Source organism: Cyprinodon variegatus, unplaced genomic scaffold, assembly GCF_000732505.1.
Source record: "Cyprinodon variegatus isolate N-32 unplaced genomic scaffold, C_variegatus-1.0 Scaffold889, whole genome shotgun sequence".
Lineage (NCBI taxonomy): Eukaryota > Metazoa > Chordata > Actinopteri > Cyprinodontiformes > Cyprinodontidae > Cyprinodon > Cyprinodon variegatus.
The window spans coordinates 243,121-264,342 of NW_015151342.1; the positions used below are offsets into that span (position 1 = coordinate 243,121).

General features: G+C 37.3%; 1 protein-coding gene across 3 annotated transcripts in view; it reads left to right on the top strand.

Annotated features, from left to right (window-relative positions):
- znf385c (zinc finger protein 385C) overlaps positions 1-21,222 on the top strand; it is a 121,788-nt gene that overhangs the window by 91,904 nt on the left and 8,662 nt on the right. For all 3 annotated transcript variants that reach the window (XM_015397822.1, XM_015397824.1, XM_015397825.1), the window contains 4 exons: positions 6,604-6,714; positions 13,200-13,407; positions 20,071-20,457; positions 20,608-20,795. In XM_015397822.1, coding sequence (XP_015253308.1) covers positions 6,604-6,714; positions 13,200-13,407; positions 20,071-20,457; positions 20,608-20,795 — 894 coding nt within the window. The remainder of the gene's footprint in view (positions 1-6,603; positions 6,715-13,199; positions 13,408-20,070; positions 20,458-20,607; positions 20,796-21,222) is intronic.

Below are 21,222 nucleotides of genomic sequence, written 5' to 3' on the forward strand. Positions count from 1 at the left end.
GATTTTTAAAAACGCGGTATCGAGCTATTTTACTTTCAAAATCTCGTGAAATTTCATCGTTCTGTTACAAATTCTTGTGAGATTTTGTTAGTAAAATAGATCGATACCGCGTCAATATATCAACACATTAAAATATGGCAAAATCTCGTGAATTTTCGGGGGATTTCGTAGCATAACGATGACATATAGCAATATTTCATTAGTAAAAGAGATTAATATGGTGTTCTTAAATGGCAATATATCAGCATATGAAGATATTGTGATATGAAGATATTTAATGTATCGATATTTTTTCCCTCGTCTTTAGAAGTTTTTAAGTCTGTAAAAAAGAAGTTTTTGAGGAAGAAGAAGAAGTTGTATTTTTTTTTTTTAGACTGTAGAAACTCAGAGCTGTTCAAATATCGGGTTAAATATCGGTGGGGTGGCCTATGTCCAATATTCAGTTTTCAGGCCGATACCGATAGGGTGCAGATTATATTGTGCATCCCTAATTATCATCATTATTCGACCCTACATAATATAACCTCACATTTTACCCTATAAATGTGTGATCATAATATAAAGAAAGAAATATAAAATACTCAATGCAGTCAAGGTATACTGGATGTGCAGTGAGGCCTCTACTCAGCCAAATTACACAGAACTTTAGAAACATACATTCAGGTTAAGTTCTGGATCAAAACTGATTTCTTCTGTTCCTCATTCAGTAGCAGATATTTCCCAATATAGCTCAGATGCTTTAACTCAATGTGTTGCTTTAATTTTTAGAGTTGACCTGCCTATCATACGGACTTGTTTGTTAAGTCTCTATGGGCACAGTTTTCACAAAAATTTGAGTTTTTTATTTTTTTTTATTCTGTCCAAGTCTTCCTTTGTTAGTTCATAAAACTCTACCAGAAATACCACTAGTACTAACAGTGAACATGCTGGTGTGTCATCCTGTTTGCCGTAATAACTGCTGTGTGTCTTGCTCATTATTCTCAGAGTAAATGTCTCATTCGCGTTCATTGCTTCAAATTTGATCCCTTCAGTTCACCGTTCACTAAAAATATGAAAGTATTCAGTGAATGACCTTCATGCAAAAAGCTGACTACATACAATCCTCCAAAGAACAATTCAATAGAGCAGGCATACGACAAGCTTCCTGGTCATTTAGGGCTCCCATCACAGCAAAGCAGCCACACTGTTGACTACATTTTAAAGTGGAAAAGCACTCTGAGAGTGCAGACTTCTGCCAAGCAGCAAATTTTTCCTCGTGTTTTTTAATTACTCCTATTGCTAAAGCTTGCTCATGATCTGGATCATTAAGGAATTTCAATAATACATGTTAAATGTCAGAGCTATCTCAGAAGATATGCACACATTTTGATAGTGTAACAAAATAATTTCATCCCTGTTGCTTTAGATTCAGAGCATAGAATTAGGCCAAAGTATGCCTGATCTGGTAGTACTGTTGTGGCATTAACCACAGCAATCATTCAGCTAGGAGTCCGGTGTTCTCTTAGTCCTGATAAGGCTTTTGTTGCACCATGCCTTTCCAGACAGGAAGATAAATGCACCTGTCTTCAAACTCAACTAGTCTCCAGTTACTATAGTGTCCCTTCATATACAGTCCCTTTACATCTCTGTCTACTTCCCTCTCTCAACCTTCCCTGAAGCCCCTGCATGGACTAAGCTGCCTGGCTCAGCAGAAGTCCTGTCTTGAATAGCTTGGGAGAGTGAAGGACTGGGACAAAAGAGGCATTTATAGCAGTCGGTTCAGGATGGCTGCAGACAGACAATGGACACATTCTTCAGTTCCTAAAACAAATAACTGAGTGCAGTGTGCCCTAGCGAGCTGGGCAGAGGGCAGCAGGACTGGGAGTGCTACATTTCAGTGGTTGCGCTGTTGCTGGCTAGGAGAAAAAGTCAGTTTACTCCCAGGGGTAGCTATGAGTCATATAACAGAGACCAAAATAAAGCAGCTAAATAATCAGCCCTGAGGGAGACACACACCACCAGCATGGCGGCATGTTTCCAGGATAGTGCCTGCCTCTCACACCTGGCCTTAAGGAATCTGTGGTAACCTGAAGCCATTTTTCAAGAGATACCAAGTTCTTTACACGATGCAGCTTTCTAGTGATCAGAGACACCGTCCAAGTCAATGCTATCAATACACCAACACTCCGTAATCTGTGGGCAGCTGAGGCTGACAGCAATGTCACCAGGTTGGGTCCACAGGGTGTGTTGGTCCAGCAAAAAGTGAGAACAGACCTCTCCTCAGCTTTCCTCAGATGTGGGCCAAGGAATAGACAAGGTCAGGCCCTGTGCCAGCTGAGGATAAGATCCAGCATGATTGTGATATTTCATCCCCCTCTGAAGAGTGCCGTGATGGAATCAGCTGTCATTGTGGACTGTAGATCCTATAATGAAGCCTCAGCTTTCTTTGCTGTTGATAATAGGCCACCAGGGAGTTTGTGCTGCATTTTCACAAGCAGTGTAATCTATATTAGTCTTACCTTACAGCAGCAGTGGTGATAATGAAGCAAACAGACATCTTTTGTCATCTTTTGAGTTCAAGAAAGTGGATTATTTTATGAAAAACCCACTTTTTCTTTTTGTTGACAAACATGCATAAATGATTCACCAAGCCTCACCAGCTAAAAGAAATGTAGATATTTGTCCTCACAACCTCTAGATAAATTTATTTAACTGGAAATCGAGAAGCATTCAAAAGAAGAGGGGGAGATTTATTTTTGTATTTGTTTAAATATGGGAGGCTGCCATTGTGCGTTGCCCGGGGAGCAGTGTGGGGTTAAGAGACTTGCTCAGGGACAGAGTGGCAGTCCGTGGGAGTGGACACAGAACCTGAGGATTCCAGGCTCTATGCCCTAACCTCTTGGCAACCTCTTTGAAGCCTTTGGTTAGAGATCACCCCTAAAGGTGTACTAGTTTAGCAAGTTTTAAAAGGATTGAGGAACAGAATGGTGCCTTCTGCAAACTTTAAAGTGTATAAACCTAAACTCTAAAACTAAGCCTGGTCAGGTCCTGGTTATTTGATTGGGTATCTTTTCGTCATTTGCATACAAGTGTGGCTGCTCAAGGCGTAGTGGTTAGCATTGCTGCCTTGCAGAAAGAAGGTTCTGGCTTCGATTCCGGCCCAGGGTCATTCTATATGGAGTTTGCATGTTCTCCCTGAGCATTCATGGGCTCTCTCCGGGTACTCCGGCTTCCTCCCACAGTCCAAAAACATTACTTTTAGATTAATTGTTTCTCTAAACTCTCTTTAGGTGTGAGTGTGTGCATGAATGGTTGTTTGTTCTGTTTGTCTCTGTGTTACCCTGTGATGGACTGGTGACCTGTCCAGGGTGTCCCTGCCTCTTGCCCGTAGACAGCTGGAGATAGGCACCAGCACCCCTTTTTACCCCACTTGAAATTAAGCTTGTCAGAAAATGGATGGATATAAGTGCTATTCTGAGGTTCAATCTCATTCCTGTCATTAACCTTCTCAAGTGAAATTGACCCACATAGCCAATTAGATAAAGCAAAAACTTGTTTTACCAAATACCGAGAGTTTTTCCCCATTACATCAGGTGAATTTTACAGATGTCTGCTCCACCCCTCAATTTAAAAAAAAAAAACTGTCTGCTAAGGACGTTTTTAACAATAGTATTTTAAACACCTTACTTTTGATTTAAAAAAAAAAAACAGGTAAATTTTGACAAAGCAATCACTATTGGACCTCACATTAGAAAAAAGGGTTAACCTTCACGACCCCTTATTATGACTCATGAAAAAAGAATCTCACGGCTACAGGCAGCTTTAATTCAAACAAAATGAAATAGTAAGAGTCTGGAAGGTCACCAACACAGGTTGTTGTGAGAAGAGATTTCTTATTTGAAGTAAGATGGTTTATTATGACTGAACTGAGGGTTTATTCAGGTTAAATCCCAAGACTCAGGTAGCCAACTAAAGTTGTCAATAATAATAAGCGCCTCCAATTATTTGCCTGAACATGTGCTTTTATAGTCTATATGCTATTAGGTATAAAATGATTTCAAACTCGGAAAATGTATTACTTTGTGATAAAGGTTTGGAGTCTTTAGATCACTAAATTATACATGCACTAAAAGCAGAATGTGGAGCTATTAAAACATTATATTTCAGTTTTCATACTGCTACCATTTTCTTGGCATTTTTTTTGATAGCTTTTAAATTTTAAATTGCGTGTATTAATACAGAAGGTGTGAGAAGAGTGACATAACAGTGAATAATAAAACAACTAATGAAGATCTGTAATCATGTTAACTTTGGTGTATGGGTTAAAAATGCTTTCAAGGTGAGGAAAAGCTCAATAATACACATTCATGCAGAGGTACTGAGGTATTCTGTTCACATCAAACAGAGGCGGCACGCTGATTAACAAAGTAAAGTTATTTGTTTCAGATTTATGCCTTAAACCTGCTCAGCTGTCACCAAGGGAACATCTTGGCATGATTTTTCTCCTTTGTTTCATCCCTGTTGGTTTTTTTTTATGACGATGATATGTGATGTGAAGATATTTTTCTTTTCATGCACTTTGCCTGCATGCAGGGTAACCCCAAGGGAGATAGATCTTTTGATCCTAACATATTATGGCTGATGCTCAGTAAATTCCAGGAGCTATCTTCTGTGTTAGGATTTAGCAAAGTAAAAGCAATTTTTAAAAGGATTTGAACCTGTCAGGTAAACCTCAATCATACTTTATTTTAAAAAATATTAACTCATTAAAATTTAGACTAGGGTAAAGGTTTTACATTTCTACGAATATTCAGATTAGTTAATCAACCTCTGGTGGTGAAGAATGTGGTCCATCTCCGGCCAAGGTAGACACTCCATTAATAAAAAGTTTACACTTCCTAGATCAGTCTAAAACAGGTGAGAACATTAATAGGTCTCTGAGCACTAGTGGAAAAGTAATGTATGATATTTTTAAATTTAAAAGCATGCCTAAAGTTAAAATAAATACTTAAAAATTGATCTAAGCATTGATGGAAAAACAAAAAATGAGCAGCAGGTTTTGCTCACATACATGTTGGTCCTCTTTACAAACACCTTAGATGTCATAAAACAAACATTATCCTTGAAAGTAGCTGTTTTGTCACTAATAACCAAGATATATGCAGCAATGAATTTAGCATGCAATTTCAGTCACTCATCAGTGTGGAGGTGTAACCAAGAACATAGCTCAACATTACTGCACATTGGTAAGACACAAGCAGCAGAGGAATGTTTTTATCTGTTCAAAGTAGCATTTAAAGGGCTTCTCACCCAAAATGCAACCTCTTTTGTGCCAATAAACTGTACTAAATGCGTGTCTTGTTGTGCTGTCTACATGCCGTGGCATTAGTTTGACAATTTGCTAAATATTTATTATAATCCTGCTTTTGTGTCTAAAACACCTCAGTTTTTATGAGATGCTTTGACAATAATGTGAATTAGCCTGGATAAACTGACCCTTGTAGCTCTGGGTGCAAAACTAAAGTTCATACATGCCTTCATTTAACCCTTTACTGCATATAACCGGTTATCTAAAACACTAAAGCCAACTTATCGCTCAGAATCTGTCCCCATTCAGAAGCTGAGAGAGTCCTAACCAAAATTTTAGCATCTCTAGAGCCAGCATCCCAAACAGGTACGGCCAATTTCCTATGTCTGGGATAAAGACGTTGGAGAGAAATCCTTTGCCTCAGCTCCGTCACAGAACTATCTCCGTGTTTGTCCCTCAGTACAGATGATACTGATAAATCCAATTAATTGAGTTGTACGGTGGTTTGACCTTTGCTGCCCACCTAAGCTCTGCTGTACAATTCTGCACCTATCTGATATTATTTCTTCTATTCCAAGGTAATAAAAGTAGGAAGGCCAAGCTGTTGTTCAGAAGATGGAAACTGCTATCATTTTTTAAAGTTTTTAATCACTTATAAAAATGAATCATTTATTTCTGGGGGTTTCATTGTCCAGTCCTTGTATCAGGCCATGCTAGTAATTTGTACAGTGTGTTCTGTAGTAATGGGGAAAAGGGAGAAGGTCAAGAGCATAGGAAGAACCACTAGGCCTGGTTATTATATGCAGCAAAAACACAGATTGGAGGACAATTTTATTTCAAGAAAAGGAGAAATAATCTCATAGATGCATAATGCAGTAATTTAGACTCATTATGACACGTTTTCAGCTGCAAAGAAGTCTCTAGAGTGGCCTAATTGTGGCTCTTAAACTAAATGTGGCCCCTTCCCACAATTTAAAAACAAGACAAATTAATACATCAAGTGATGTAAAAAATTAATTGACGCATATATAATTTTAGCTGATAATAATTAAATAAATATATTTCTACATTAGACAAAAAATAGAGAATTGTACTCCAAATTATAGGAAATTGTGTTCCTCTCTTTTTGTAAGGAATGAATGCAAATCATTCTTTTAGTTTTCTGTCTACTATCATTTACAATGTATCAACAATATTTTCTTTACAGAAAAAGATTTTGTGTCGTCTACTTATGTATTTGAGACTCTGTGAATGTACAGCCTTGTGGTTTAATGCTAACATGCTATCTATCCTGTTGTTTTATGTGGCTGTCTCAGATGGACCCTGTCCAGAAGGCAGTGATTAATCACACGTTTGGGGTCCCTCAGCCCCTTAAGAAGAAACAGATCATCTCCTGCAACATATGCCACCTGCGTTTCAACTCAACGGTAAGAGAAGCTTTTTTTGGCTCTATAGAGAAGATGGAGAAACACGGCAATAAGAGAGAGGAAGAAACATTCAGCTCATTGACTGGTTTATTTTACTGGCTTATGAGTCTGTCTCAGTGAAAAATTGTAGTTTCTTGATTCTTCATCATTAGCTTTCTTTCGTGTTGCTATGTTTGTCTGTGTTCTACTGATAATCCACTTTAGGTCAGTCTTCAGCTGTTGGACAGGTGTTCGCATATTTGGGTCGAGAATAGAAGAGTTAATGGTTGATTTAAGGTGTTAAGCTACTTTGGCTGGAATCAGATCTTCAATTGACCATTACGATTGACATTTGTGTTGTTTATTTTTTCCATCATACCACTGCTAACTATTACTGACTTTTTTTTCCTAATTTTTTACAAAAATACAAGTTGGGCTTCCTTGTTCCTTCAAAGAGGAAAAAGCATTCACGTTCATACCTTTCAAATGTTCTTTACTGCTTTTTTATTATTTTTCTATTTACCCTGCAGTTGTCCCTGACTCTTAATCTTTAATCTGCTCGACCTGATGTTTGGGTGAACATCCAATCCAGACAAAGGATTGGACGTTCACCAAAAGGAACCATCTTGCTTGTTCTGTTTTCTTTTTGGTTTTCAGTTACACTTTGATTTAAGTCATTCTGTGTTTTCTAGGTCATTGATTTAATTTCCTTTTTGTTATCATTTTCTGGTTGTGTTTGAGCACTTTTGTATTTATTTTTTACACTCTGTTGCCCCCTTGTGCCAGTCTCCTTTCCCCTTGGTCCCTTCTAGAGCTTTCTGTCCACACCTGCTCCCAATCAGTTGATTACTCCATTCATTGTTCTCTTTGGCATATATACTCTTCCTCTGCAGTTACTCTTTGCTGGATTCTCTTCGTTCGATCATTCCTTGAGTTTATTCCTCCCTAATAACTCCTAGTTTTTGTTTTGTTTTTTACGTTTTTTGTTGATCAGTTCAGGATTATCGGTTCTGTATTTGTACGTCTTTATTAAATTTTGCAAGAAAACCTCTCTGCCTCTTCAGCACTGCAGTTGGGTCATTAACAATTATCCACTAATCCTGATAATCGTATCCACTGTTTGTTATAGTGAATAATCTTTCTCACTGTCAAATGGTGGAATTAGAATAGATTGGAATAGATTTTAGAATAGATTTGAATCGTCTTTATGACCCTTCTACTATTGATGGGATGCAACAATGGCTTTTCTAAGGTCCTTGCTAAAGATAATTTCCCAGTGGCATTGTATGAAACACATGTTCTCTGCAGTCCGACAATCTTAAAAACTCACTCTGAATATTCAGGTGTGTTTATTTAACTCTTTTTGCTGCTTCCATCCTAAATTTAATGGAAAATAACAATGGATTAGTATTTCCATAATGATATACTATCTCTTTTCCTGTAAGCGCCTTGCATTTCAGTCACAAAGAATTACCTTCTTTTTGTGAATCTTATTAAAATAATTATGTGTATTGATAACTACAATGTGATTTATCAGAGCCTTGATAAAGAATATAATTGTGGTGTTGTTGTCTTTGTTCTTCTGTTTAAAGGATTGTTCAGTTTTTATTTCATTTTAATTGTTAAGCATGGTACAGTTGATTAGGTGAGAGGGAAAAGACGGCAGTGACAGACTCCATTTATCAGTACAACGCAGAAACAATCAGCAGCCGCAGCAGGAGGCAGCTTTCTCAGCTACCATTCCTTCTTTTCTACAGCACACATACTTCATGACATTTCATGAACTTTTAAAAAGGAAAAAAAACAAATAGTTCAGAGAGGTGACTTCAGTCCAAGTGCAGCTAAATCTGGTACACAGGCACGTAGCTACGTTTGGACTTCAGACTTCAAAAAGGTCTGAGGAGGCAGGGGGCTGCGAAGGGAGAGGAGATGCAGACGTTTTCTCTTTATTGTTACTTAGTCTATTCAGGAGTTTTAACATTTTCAAACTTCCTGAAACCTCTCCAGAGTTTGCTATGGATTTCATTTTAACTTTCCCTGAGGCACTGTGTTCTAAGAGGAACATTTATTGAGTGGAAGTTTACAGATTATTTTAAACCGCTATTAAAGGCTATAATCTAATCTATTTAGAGTTGTCCAATCACAAAAAATACAAATCTATATTGTATTATTTTAATTAATAACTTTTTTCTTTATCTTTTATTGAATATTTTAAGCTTGTGGGTCTGGGTACATTGGTGAGAAACAAAATACTGTATCAACATTTGATTTACCCAAAAATAATTGAATTTGTAAATGTGTTTGTACCAACCAGCTGACCCCACCTCATGACATTTAAAGTTTCTAAAGCATTTTTTTTTCTGTGTATTTTATAAAGTGAATTAGCAATTACACAAATAAAAATGTTTTTAAAATCCTTTTACACTTAGTTTGGGTATTTTTTATTATTTCCTGAAGAATAATCATTGGACACAAGAAAAGACTTGGCAATTCAAAAAGAGTTATCCGGTTTTAATGATGTAATAGGATAATTTGAAAAATACAAGTGAATGAAATTAAAGAAATTAAACTTGAGGACTACTGTCTTGTTTTTTTCTTCTGTAAATAATCAAACATTGTTATCTTGTGCTGTCACAGTTAGATTAGCATGTCACTTTAAACAAATACTGGAAGTGTATTTGAAAATACTTTTGTTATGATTTTTTTAGATAACATCTCTATTGGAAATGCTATTTGGAGCCGCATCTACCTGGATTTGTTGTAATATTCTTTAAAGACGGTGAATTTTTTTGCTCAGTGTAGAAACTATTTAAATAGTTAAACATTTAAAAGTATTTAACGGTGTATTATTGGTCTAATTGATAGAACGACTGCAGGAATAGGTTTCTCATAACAATTAATTTGAATACTTTTGTATGAATTAATTTGTTTCTCATATCAGTTAATTAATACAAAAGTATTCATACCACTTGGATTTTTTTTACATTTTATTCTTTCTCAGCCACAAATTTGCCAGGTTTGTTTTTTAAGGATTTACTAGGGAAAGCATAAAAGCATTTGTAAGTGTTGATTTGATTGATTTTTTTAATTTACACATATTTCTAGTTCAAATTAGGTCTGATTTTTATGGAAGACGATAAAGAAATATTCAGCCTTTTTTTCTCAGACTTCTTAGATTGAATTAAAGTTTAAAAAAAAAAAAAAAAGTCCGATTTTTTGGGAGTATTTTTTTTCCTCAGAGGCCCTTATCCTCTTCTGCAGCCCTTTAATTGGGCCTTTCCAACAGATAGATAAGCTTTTATTCAAACAATTCAACTGTAGCTCTGTCTGTATATTTAGTGTATGTTTTTGAAATCTAAAGCCTATTGCTGTTGCTTATAGAATCTAGGTTTCCATCTTTTCTCACTAGTTTTTTGGTCCCTGCTTTAGAGAAGCTTCCCACCAGCATGATGCTGCCACCACATTGTGTCACCCCTTGAGATATTATTTCATAACATAGGCTTATGTTAAAGCTTCCACAAATTTGCCTCTGGCCCTTCTTGTATGTTGTTTGTTTACCGTTATATGTTCAATAACTTTTCTTAGCAAGTTCTCTCTTGCAAATAGGTTTTAGATCTAATTGGGACTAACCTGATTAAATGAGGGATTAAAAAATCTAACTAAAAAAACAAATAAACCTGTGAGGCTTTCACTAAATAGTTCAAATTTAACTGACATTGAATCACTCACAGTTGGACCCATCTGTGATTTTATTACTTCTGAATGCAATTAGTTGAGCTTTTTTTCTTAAGTAGTCAATTTAAAAGGGGTAAATTATATATGGGGTGATTATTGCACTTTCATCATTCACACCATTTTGTGATATATATTTTTATTAAATCTTACTTTTCATTAAATCCTATTTAATTCTTAAATAAAAAAAAAATTCAGTAACAATTTTTTTAAAGGGTAAAACAATTACCAATTTATGCATATGGCATATCCACAGAACATCTAAATTATAGAAACATTTTCCACTCCAACACCAAATTTTAACAGGAGTATTTCCACTATAAATCCTAAGCTCACCAAACCAGCAGGCAAAAAAAGATGAAAAACAAGGCTTATTATATTAAACTAAAACTATAATTTTAGTTTAACCTTTACTGTTTTATGGTCATGATCTGTATAGAAGTAAATATATCCACTCTGGTCTGGTAGTAAACTATCTACGTCACAATGTTGGTTACTTGATCTCTACTCTATCTGATGCCAAATTGAGCAAACTGTAGCTCCTGTTCTTAGCTGGGCTCAACAGTAAGAACACTATAGTGGGTAGAAAAGGAACTCTGGACTGCTGAGCTAAATCCAAACTGCCTGAGCCTTTCCGGATGTCATTACGCTACGAAAACGGAAACTGTATAGTCTTAAGCTCCAGATAAGAATGTCGGGAAGTCCCTATGTTAAATGCACTATAGCTCTAACTGTAAAGTGCCTTGAGATGACATGTGTTGTGAATTTGGCGATATATAAATAAACTGCATTGAACTGAATTATAGGTAGGAAGCATTCTGCTCGTTTTTTTTCAAGCTGATTGTAGTGTTTGTATCTGAGCACGTGCCATCTGTGGTTAGATATAAGTAAAAAAAATTATATCAGGGAAAAAAAGCATAAGAAACTTAAAATGGCACACACAGTGCCAAAATTATCCAATATGTCTAATGTGGAAGGACGCTTGGGTTTATTTTTAGTTTGTTAGATCTATTAAATTTACTTGGGGCATGTCATTTCCCACAGTTTTACTAGAAATAAGCCAAGGGAACAAAAGTTTAAGGATAATAACCTCTTTTGCAGTCTACTTTGCTTACATCAGTGTTCATTGCTTTGTGTGTATTTTACCACTTTTGTCAAACGCACTTTCTTTAAATTTAATGCTAATACATTTTTTAATGCTCTTCTATGTTTTGCATGTCTAAACTCCAGATGCACCCTGGTTGACATGTTTTTACGTGTTACTAATGTTCTTGCATTCTCTAAATAACCATTATTTTGTTTTTCATGGTCATATAAAATCAGAATATCATCGAATAGACATTGGGCTTTAACCTTTCCCATAACATAGAGGTTTAACCGATAAACTAGAGCAACTAACAGATATGTTTAACTTCTATATCTGCTTAATTTCCTGAAGAGACAGGAATGAATTCCTCTTTAAAGCTCTCGAGTGGAACTAGCTTTACACCCACTCAGCATATATATGTCTAAAGTAAGTGTACAGCGCCTGTGTTTCCTTTCATCCTAAAGTTTTCTAAACTCTGGAGAATCTAGGATCCTTTTGATGGAACAGCATCCCCTTGTAGTTTTTTTGATTGAAGCAAAGCTCATTTCACGCCTCCTCCTTTTGTCTCCTCTGAGACCTGATCAGGAAGACGGGCTATTGGTGAGAAAGCCGATTCTAGCTGACCTAATCACACCAACACAAGCAGTCAGATGATGTGCTTATGTATTTTCGTCTGACTGTGTCTCTGCGCTACTTAAGCAGTAATCTGTTTTAATTAGCTGTGAGCTTTGATGTATTGGTGTTTCTCAGGTAATCAGATAAACTGGCATTTTGCTCTAAATTAGGGAAGTATCACAGAGTTTGTACATTTTGTATCGTATTTCTGGAAGTTTTCATTTGATCAAAAAAAAAATCTACCCTTTCTTTTTTGTGATAATTGAAATGTAAAAAAAAAATGCTGCCAACATACTACCAAATATGCAAAGCTGAGTTTATGTAAAGTCCTCTACCCTTCCCATGTTCCACATCCTACGTTCTTAGAAGTAATTTTATCTGTCATTTTGTTATATGTTCTTAATTTACTCCATACAGTATGTGTAGGTTGTGGATTCCAAAATGACATTCTATTCACCCCCAGTGGCTGATATGAGTAGATCCCCAAAGGTTGCTTTAGCTTTTAATGAGTGATCTGTGCATTGATTTCTTTACTGTCCCTATGTATCCATGGTCTGTGTGACAACAGAGCTTTTGTTCTCGGATTGAACAGGGTCCGAGGAGTGATGACAATGGAAAAGTAAATTGTCATTCACTCAGTAGGAAATGTGTGTGCTTTTATTGCTGCAGTGCTGCCTGTCAGAATGTGTTTTGAGTCTGATTTGTGTTTGTGTGCTCATGAGAGCTCAAATGTGTGTAAAATTAGTATGTATTGCCAAGTGTGTCTGGGTTTTGCAGAGGCTGACTCTCACAGTGCACATTAATGGGGTAGTTGTAGAGATTGAATCCTCTCTCTTGTTGCATATTACACATGCAATTATACCTCTGGCCTCCCTGTGTGCCAGCTCTGTTATCAGGTGGAAACAGACTCTCCCTGCAGCCTCTGGATGCCTGTGAGAGAAAGAATATTCAGACACATACATTTCAACATTTATTGCACACAGGCTCTTGTCTTTCCAACGAATAATGCATTGAGTCCTCTGTGCTTCTCTCCTCTAACATGGCTATTTCATTCTTCACCATTTTCCCCCAGAACCAAGCAGAGGCTCATTATAAAGGACACAAACATGCACGGAAACTCAAAGCCATGGAGGCCCAAAAGAACAGGCAGCGACGAGGTGGGGAGATCTCAACCACAGGGAAAGAGAGGGACCGAGACCGGGAACGAGACAGAAGCAAGACGTCATCGGCTGACGCAGCTCTTCCAGCACCTGTGGAAACGAGCTTAGTAAAAGAAACAAGTACGTGTACAGAAAACTGTGTATATATTATATATTATATTATATGATATACTAGTCTCAACTGTGAGACTAGTATATAGCCTATAGCTGGTCTCTTCTTCCTCCAACCCTAAAATTACTGCAACACATTTGAAATCTATGTTACCTTATTCATATTCTTCCTTTAAGTACGTACATGTTAAAAGTTTTTTTTGGAGTCTTGACTTCTTTATTTCAAAGTAAGAAGTCTTTCAAAAGGTAATTATAGGACACCACTGCAAAAGTTAAAACTGCTGTTTTAATGTTTATATTTAAAAACTGCTAACATTATTTGGTTGTGTAACTTTATTGCCGAAGCTGAAATATACTGATGTAAAAAACTTCAAATCACTAACGTGTGTTTTAAGTCCCAAAACATTAGAAATTTCACTGACTTTATTTTTGATTTTTTTTCTGACATTTTTTTTTTTACTTTAATATGTTTCTCTTTTTCAGATTTGACTATTTCAGTTTGCCAGATCAGTTCTATTGTGTTTACGTTCAGTTAATTCACAACTTAACAAAGAGGGCATTGGTGTTCTTTATTTAAGACAAGGAGATTTTTAACGTCCTATTTCCATTTAGAAAAAATTCTTTGATTTAGTTTCTATGGCTCATGTAAAAATTTATTTGATGACCTGAAACACTTATAAAAATATGTAAGAGATTGAATATTTCATCCAAACACAGAACAATAATAAACAGATTCTAAAGTATAGTCACGCACAAAAATGTGAAATAATGGAAGGAAAACAGCTTCAATCCTTGAAGACCAAAGACTATTTTTGGTTTTCACTTGAAAAACATAAAATATCCAACAAAATTTTAGTCAGTGAAACTGCTTTTACTGGACCTTCAATAAGGAAACCTGCATATAGTAGATAGACTAGGGAAATATTGAAATGAATTAAGTCCTGCACCTTTTTTGTCCGCCCCCCTCAGCATTTTGAAATATGTTTTAAAGAAACAATTGCATCCATTTCAGATACTTCATAGTATTGGTATTTTGTACTCCTGAACCCTAAATGTTAAGTTGGGGAAGTGGTGGCCTAGTGGTAAGGGTATTGCACTTGGAATCCTGAGGTTCTGAGTTCGAGCTCCACTCCCACAGACTGCCATTCTGGGTCCCTGAGCTAAGAACGTTAACCCGACACTGCTCCCTGGGCGCCGCACAATGGCACCCCACTGCTCCCAAAGTGTACACAATGTAATGACACTAAAAACCTGGGAAAAAGTTAGCTCCTCCATTTTTAGAATGATGTTTAGAATTTTAGCTCCAACAGTATTTAAAGTGAATAAGCTGAAAGGAGAACAACAAGAATAATACGACTGAGAGGGTCGATGTAGCACAAATTACAACTAAGACACTTTATCCAGGTTTTGAACACATTTTCTGGTAATTCTTTTAAATATTTGCTTGCAAAAAATTGGCAGCTTTGCCTCGCCTCTTGCTCAACTCTAAGTCTTTCTATCTTATTTATTGGGTTTGAAAGAAAATGTAGGAGTAAATTGATACACTTAAATTCACAGTTATAGACTGTTTGTAATTCCTACCCTCAGCCTTTTCGTTGGTGGAGGGTTGCAAAGTGTTCAGACTTTAAGAAGGATTGCGGTCTAAAATGTTCCAATAACCAGGCTTGGAAGGGTTGGACTCTCACAGAATTCTTTGTTACTCCTTTTTCTTTAGATTTCAATTATTTGACTCCCCATTACTCCCTCCTGCTCTCTGCTATTGCTCTCTCCTAAGTTAGAATAAGAGAATAGTGACAGGACCAGAATCGGTGTGTTTGTTCAGCGTGAAAATAGCAGCTAAAAGTGCTGTTTGAACAGAAATGAAGCAGAATCCTGTTGATATGTTTCATTTTAACTGGCTGTCAAATGGAATAAGACACTTATCTACTTCTTCAAAGGTTCAAATGTGCTTACTTTAGTGGTGCAAATGGGGTTATTTATTGCTTGACAAAAAAAAAAAGGTAAAACTGTTTTCAACAAGAAAAAAAAATTTACTTTTCCACTGCAGACAGCTGCAGCTTGTCATCCAACAACTTGAATTGTTTCTTTGGCACTTAAACTTGTCTACATCCAGACTTTTCATTTATCATTCTGAAGCGAGGGGACTCTGGCAGATTTCCCCTCTTATCCTGTAGTTTTTAAGTTGCCTGCCCAATAGAGGATTCCTATCTTAGAAGTATTTTTGAAATGCAGACATATCATCAGGGAAAGAGATATGATGGTTTGAGAGAAGTTACACTGTTTATCCTCTAGATAGGTTAGTTCATGAATAGAAACTCGCATACACACTTTTTTGCCTTTAGTGCCAAGAGTCTCCTTCAAAAAGGAGAAATCGGACAAAAGACCAGGAGCTTGATAACACCCTCATCAAATATAATTTTAATATTCTGCTGTCGCAAAAGCCCTGAAAGCGGAATGCAAGGTAGAGGCGAAACGAGATGAGATGATGAGTGGGAAATGTAAGATAAGATGAAATGAATGAGGGCGAGAGAGGGAGACAGAAAGGGTTCAGAAAGGGAAAGCACTGAAGACGTAGATAAGTCATTGCTAATTTTTATGCTGTGAATTATTTTGTGGTTCCAAAGCAATTTTGTGCCAAAGAACACTCTTTATAAGCCCAATTGTGCGACTGGCCTAATGTGAAATTGAAATGCACCAGAGTGAGCCAGTGCTGGCATCCAGCACAATGCGGCACTGGAACGGAAAAGCGCTCCAAATTAATACTCGATGAAATGAATTACATCTGCCATGAAAATAAAGGCTGCTGGGGATCTTTGAGAGGCTAATGTCCTCAGTGTCTGTACTCAGGAAGCAATAACCTCCCTGTCGGTGGTTCAGTTAAGTATGCACACTATCTGAGTGAAAAATATTCCCCTAAACCCACAAGGTCAGCCTGTTACTACCGTTTTACAAACATTGAAATATGTGATCTCTCAGATGCTTCCCAAACATATTAGGCTTTAGGTATTTTATCATGTTGAGTGCAACAAGTCATTCATCTGAGAAGGAGAACAAGAGTATAAGCAGCGACGAACTTTCCAGTCACAGTAAGAGACAGATTGATTTTTGTAAAGCATACCTCAGACTAACAAAGGACAGCCGTCTAGCAAGTGCCAAGCTGGCACCAGGAGACTGAGAGCCACCATCAATCACGACGAGCATCAATCACCCCTAGCTTTGATTGACTCCGCTGCTGAAGTCATCTTTTGCGGGGACTCTGTCTGTCACCGCAGTAATGATGATCTAAAGCAAGTATTTTTCCCCTGGGAATTTGTTTATGTGCTGAGGCTGCCTCGGATCAGTGCTCGCCAAGTAAATCAAGTGCTCAGCATCTTGAGAGGGCAGGCAAGTGTGTGTATAAAGAGTCTAATGAGTGAATATTCGTTATGTGTCTGTCGGTGTTTAAAGTTTTTATTCAATCCGTCTGCTGTTTGATAATCTCCTAAGATCTTTACCGCAATAGAAATGGATTATGATGGACTGTTGGAAACACAAATTTAATTATTTTCATGTTCGTCTTGATTGCTATTACAGTATAGATCCACATGTTTTTAAATTGTCTCTATGTCTACGCCTCACAGGGCCAGCTGCCAATAGGCTGTTCTTTGTTTTGACAATTTTGACAGTTTTCCAGGGTGTCTGTATAGCTATATCGATAGTCAGAGGACATACAGTCAGGGCATTTATTAAGTAGGCAGCCAGCTTTATTCTTAGAAATAAGATCAATACTATCTGTAATTGTTTGTGTAATATACTACATTGCACAAACTTTTAAAATAAAATTCATTTTTAGCTGTTCTTCTGTTTATTGCCTTTATAAAATACCCATTGTGCTAAAGATCATATATAAAAGTCTGTATTTTTGTTCTCTTTAAATATATATGTCTGAAAGTAAAGATTTCTGTTACCTAGCTGGAAATAAAGATCTCTAAACGAGGTCGTCTCTGATCTCAAGCCTTGAATCTTCAGAGGCCTTTGATTCCCACCAACCTTCATGTCTTCCTCTGTGAGGTTCCTGTAAAGCCACTGATCACTATCATTTGTCACCACAGACCTCTTAGGTGGCTCGGTCTTTTACAGATCATTCCTACCACTATTCCTACCCCCCTCCTGGAAAAATGCTCAAATCCCTCAATGGTAACACTCATTACAGCAAGGGGAATGTCTAATCTTGCTCCTGTATAGTTTCTTTTACCCGCAAAGGAATGAAAAAAGGAAGACCCTTATCTCCAATGATGAATTTACTCTAAGACATAAAAGGGAAAAATCAATGGACCACGGTCACTCTAAAGTCAGCTGCGTGGGTTGTGTTTGGAGGGGGTGGTATGTGCGTGTGTTAAGCTCCCTAAATGAAATAGTGATATTCAGTGAGCGTAGCAATTGGTGCTCTGGGGTGAAGTGTGTTTGATTCCCATGAGAAGACAACAGAGGTGAAGGGGGGAATTGTAATGGAACTCCAGTGACTTATCAGTGAGACCTGGCAGTCGATTGGTTTGTTTATATTGACTGAGATTCAAGATCCACTTGATATTTGAAGAGTAAATGGGGATTAAAAAAAGGTGAAAAAGAAGAGAGGAAAAAAATAGTGGCAAAACAAGTATTAGTTATTAATGACATAAAATAATGCTAATTAATAGTGCAATCCCAACAATTACTTTTCCCCTATTAATACGTCTTTTCCCATCAGTCTCCAACTGTTGCCTGGTTTCTTTGTCACCGAATCCTTAAAATCAGACTTATAGACGTATGTGGTTTAAAACACAGCAGAACAACATTCTGCACAATTCACAGATATTTAGTCCAGACAAGGTTTTCTGTATATCATCCATGAAACTCAATAAATTCAAGCCTTGATAATGAGGAAGATATTTTTATACAGTAAAGTTTGCTAATGCTTATATGTTTACTTTATCTTTTTGATTCATAATTCATCTGTTTGTGCAGGTTGACTTAATCATAGAAACAGAACTTAATGAAAAAGTTTTTCTCTTGCTTTGACTTTGTATCAAATTCAATAACTTGTGTTTCAGCTGCAGTCTGTGCTGCTTTTGTGCAAACAAAACATAGTTATAATAATGGTATTGTATTATATCAAGAACAAACTATTAGGAATGATCTGAAATCATTAGTTGAAAATAATATGTTGAACTTAAAACCGTTTTGCATAAGGAAAAAGTGCATACTGCGAGTGTGGCCGATATAGACTATAGCTCCTTCTCCACTGTAAGCCCCAGGCTTTAAAGCCCCTAGGATTTTTTATTACCGGACTATTAGGAATCCTGACCAATTGGTTCCTTTGTCCATCATGTTCCTTTCTCCATTACTTTGAAAGACCCCATTGGGTGTGCATACATGTGTTTCAATACAAACTTTCCCTCCTCCTGCTGCAAGATATAATAAAAACATGTAAGAACAGGCCACTTATTCTGACTACAGTCCACATCCAAGAGCTCTTTTTGGCTAACAGCCTTCAGAACAGCCATGCCGCCAAGTCTGGTGTGGTTCTGGTGAGCATGTATCCCAGGGTCACACCCACTTGGGTATACCAGTGGTTTGTCCAGCTACGGTTGTTGTGGTCCTTTAGCCTCTTGTAGTCCTGCTTCATTTTCACCTGCTCTGAGGTGTGCAGAATGATTACAAACAGCCCACCAATCATTGCTCCTTTAGCCCCACCCCTACAAGAGCCTGACTAAGCAGAACAAAGTACTGGGTCACTTGAGATACCAATCCCCATGAAAGGAAATCACAGGTAATGAAAATAAGTTGGGTAATTATGTATGGAAAATCAAAGCAGTATTTGCAAAGCCTCAAAAGCCCCAGGATTTTGAGCGGCTTTGGAAAAGGGGCAAATAAACGACACCAGCTATTTGGTGGGAGGATTTTTCAGGGACTGCCTGGATCAATCAGTTAGAAACGCTTTGGTAATTGGGATCAGACATGAACATCCTTAACAAGAGATCTAGTTAGGAAGGATGTACCTGATGAAAAACAGAAGAACCTCCCCTCTAAAATCCCTCTACACAAGATAAATAGTATCTGTAGCTGAACTTCATAGGTCATCAACAGTGAAGGACAAACTATCAATCTCCTCTGCAGATTTAGGTTTAAAGCTGCCTTTTTTTATTTTAACCACATTTAGCACTTCCATCAAATTGAGACATTTTGGGTAATTTTAGGGAGCTATGCAAGGATACTCCTTTTACATTGTTTTGCTTTTTTTTTTTTAACAATCTCTGTCTTATTTCCTATTGAAAAGAATAGAAAAAACATAAATCTATCAGGACTAAATATAATGTGAGCTTAATTTTTATTTAAGCAATGCTTTCAGCCAGGAACTCTTTTGAAGTCCATGTGTTGGTTTTTAAATTATTTTTTATAAAATATGTTTTTAATGATTTTTAATAATTGGAAAAAATCGTTTGGTGCCTGTGTTAGCAGACCGGATAGGACTCATGCCTATTAATTGTCTGATTTTTAAATAAAAAAATAGAGCAGACTTTAAGTAAAAGTACCGTGCTTCAAGATGTGTTATTGCTCAGGACTGAAGTGGAACATGGCAATACTTACAAAAACAGTCCTGTTATGGATTTATAGTTTGCCAATATTCATCTTTTCTTTTCTATTTCTGTACAGGCCTTCAGTTTGATCTGGAACCAACCATTACGGAGGGAAAACTGGAAGAGAGTCCACGGAGCTCCGTCATGCTGACACCGGTGTCCGAGGTTTCCTCCATGGAGCTGGTCACGCTTTCCCCTCCTCAGATTTCACCTTCCTTGCAGCTCATGGAGACTGCGTCGGACACCAGCACGCCAGAGGGTGCCGTGGTCACAGAGGCCATCGAGGTCACCGAGGCTATATGTCTGAGCAGCGAGTCGTGTAGCGTCGCCGACCCATCCATCACAACAGGGGAGGCCTGTGTGGAAGACAACAAAGACCCCAAAAAGAGCAAAGCTCACCTCCACTGTCCTGTCTGTAAAGTGACAGTCAACTCCCCGTCTCAACTAGAAGCACATAACAGCGGTACATTTAAGTTTTGACCCCAACTTGTATTCTTTTATGCTCAAACACCAACGTTTTGAAAAGCCTCTTAAATTTGTTGCTGAAATTTCTCATCCAAAAAGGCTTTGGACAGAAAAGGAACCTGTCAAATCTCTGCTTTTTGTCCACTAGGTACAAAGCACAAATTGATGCTGGAAGGTCACAGTGTTCTCCCGCGGCGCAGGGGGAAAGTAGTGGCGGCTCGAGCTGGCTGCAAGAGCAAGAGGCTTGCGAGCAAAGGCAGCGTTGGGGTGCCTAGCAAGAATTTCCAGTGTGAAGTGTGTGAGATCTTTGTGAATTCTGAAACCCAACTTAGCCAGGTAAAATAAATATATACAGTCTGGTTCATCTATGTTTTAGAACATTGGGCAATATATTTAAGTCTAAGATAAATGCATAACAGGTAGGGGACATGAATAAATCTAAATTAAATATATGGATGAGAAAACCTGCCTATTTAGTTCAGGGTAGGAAGTCCTTTGCACCTGTGTTACATAGGGGCCAACTTTATATGCATAAAACCAGTGCAAAACTAAATAATTTCAATATTTCCAGAAATTTTCTCAGAAGCAAAATTACACTCGGGTTTCAAAACATCTACAATATATTATGCATAATATAAAATTAGAAAAGGATAACCATAAGAATTTAAGATAATCTGATTGGTGCCAGACTGTATTGGTAAATCCCCTTGGTTAGTGTATCTCCTGCATGGTGATCCCAGTCCACAGTGGTCAGTATCTATCA